This window comes from Octopus bimaculoides, chromosome 2 (assembly GCF_001194135.2).
Source record: "Octopus bimaculoides isolate UCB-OBI-ISO-001 chromosome 2, ASM119413v2, whole genome shotgun sequence".
NCBI classification, from domain to species: Eukaryota; Metazoa; Mollusca; class Cephalopoda; order Octopoda; family Octopodidae; genus Octopus; species Octopus bimaculoides.
This window is the reverse complement of record NC_068982.1, coordinates 28,177,514-28,179,820: the sequence shown is the minus strand read 5'-3', so window position 1 is coordinate 28,179,820 and position 2,307 is coordinate 28,177,514. Positions and strand designations below refer to the sequence as shown.

At 32.1% G+C, this 2,307-nt stretch overlaps 1 protein-coding gene across 1 annotated transcript in view; it reads left to right on the top strand.

Annotated features, from left to right (window-relative positions):
* The window catches only part of LOC106872747 (cartilage oligomeric matrix protein), a 130,240-nt gene that overhangs the window by 75,533 nt on the left and 52,400 nt on the right, over positions 1–2,307 (top strand). The window contains exon 5 of the mRNA XM_014919838.2: positions 263–357. Coding sequence (XP_014775324.1) covers positions 263–357 — 95 coding nt within the window. The remainder of the gene's footprint in view (positions 1–262; positions 358–2,307) is intronic.

Sequence of the window (2,307 nt, the reverse complement as noted above, 5' to 3'; positions counted from 1 at the left end):
GACGGACGGACGGACGGACGGACGGACAGATAGACAGACAGATAGGCAGATAGATAAATAGATAGATAGATAGATAGATAGATAGATAGATAGATAGATAGATAGATAGATAATGTACATACAAACACACGAAAATAAATGAATATATAATTGTATGCGAGTGTATGTCTCTACATTACGGATTTATGTATATAAATATGTTCAAACATGTAACATAGTCACAACAAAATCTGTATTATACTTCTTCCCTTTGACTTTGCAGAGGAACATGATAGAATGGACGGACCACCACTAAGCAGCTACATTGGAGAACTGACACGAGCAATTAGAGATTTGCAAAGAGATTTCCAAAACCAGGTATACATATTTACATACATCATGTAATCTTGATATGTATTGATTGACTTGACCTCAACAGATATTCCTTACACATTCCATCATACAAATAAAATACTCTATGTAAAAGCTTATTCAAATAGTTTCTTTGTGGATTAACTAATTCAAATTTGAATGAGAAAACAAATTTTCTTGATTTAATAATTTTTTACTGCTACGATACTTTAGAATATTTTTATAAAGTTCTGGAGACAAAATATAGATGATGTGCAAGACTTTTATCAAAAGCACACAAATCCTCCTTAGATTGATCAAGTACTAGTGTTAATCCGAGGTCGATACATTTGTTTATATCGCCATCCTATTAAACTGACTTTTATTTCCAGCTTAAAAATAACCAATATCAATAACGTTTTAAGAAAGCAGTTATTATTTCTTTAGTATTCTGAATACACCTTGTATTCATAAATTTAATAATCCAGCCATATTCAATGATTTCACAGAATCCAGAATTAAAAGATTAATTTCCGAACACCTTTAGAAATAGAAAGTGAGCTAGTAATCTGAGACCGTTTGGCATAAATGAACAAAATTATATTTACCGATAGGCAAAGGAAATCCATGCATGTTAAACATATTTCAATAGGAAAATAAAATATATTTCGGTACTGTCATGATTTTTTAAGTACAAAGCAGTAACGCATAAATTTCGCATATAGTTCATAATTTGATTGTGATCAACAGTTGTTTCCATGATATAAAACATCATTATTTATTTAAAAAATAATAACACGTAAAACAGTAATTATATAGATAATTATGTTTTATGTTGTTGTTGTTGTTGGCACTCCGTCGCTTACGACGTCGAGGGTTCCAGTTGATGCGATCAACGGAACAGCCTGCTCGTGAAATTAACGTCCAAGTGGCTGAGCACTCCACAGACACGTGTACCCTTAACGTAGTTCTCGGGGATATTCAGCGTGACACAGTGTGACAAGGCTGACCCTTTAAATTACAGGCACAACAGAAACAAGAAGTAAGAGAAAGAGTACAGCAGGGTTCGCCACCATCCCCTGCCGGAGCCTCGTGGAGCTTTAGGTGTTTTCGCTCAATAAATACACATAACGCCCGGTCTGGGAAAAATCGAAACCGCAATCCTATGACCGCGAGTCCGCTGCCCTAACCACTGGGCCATTGCGCGTCCACCTGTTTTATATCAATGAAATAGCCATTGAGCACAATTTAATGATGAACTAAATGTGAAATTTACGCGTATTTTTTGCTTTTTATTCCAAACATGCTGTCTTCAACAATCACTGTAACTAATTCTAAATGTACATGCAAATATTTTTCAGCAGGATTTACAACATTTTAATAACATACCTGAGTGTTATTAATTGAATGTTAATTACCCAAGAATAATTTTGTGATGGTTATACATCAATTTTACTTATTGATATTTAATTTTGATGAGAAATGTTTGCGCGATATCTTTATAATTATTTGAGGAAATATTTATGAAGCAGTTTTATAATTATTTGACTTGCCTTCCAAACATTTTGTGACAGTATCACTGATCTTGTGGATAGACTACTGTGTTGTTACCTTGAGTAGGCTGAACAAGCAGCAAGCTCAAAAAGTCTAAATACAAATGTTTTCCAAAGATGTACGAACATCATAAAAATATACAGTATATCCATGTACTTAAGAATCAATTATTAACATAACGTTAAAATCCCAATCATTATTACAATACAACAAACATTGTTGCAATAATCTTGCCTGCATATATATACAGAATCGACTAAAACGACAGTTGAGAGCGGTATATTTAGAATAATAAAAAGCAGAAAAGCGTAAATTATGAACCATATGTCTACGCTTTTCTTCTTTTTACTATTATATATTATATATTATTATATATCACTATTATATATATATATATATATATATATATATATATATATATAT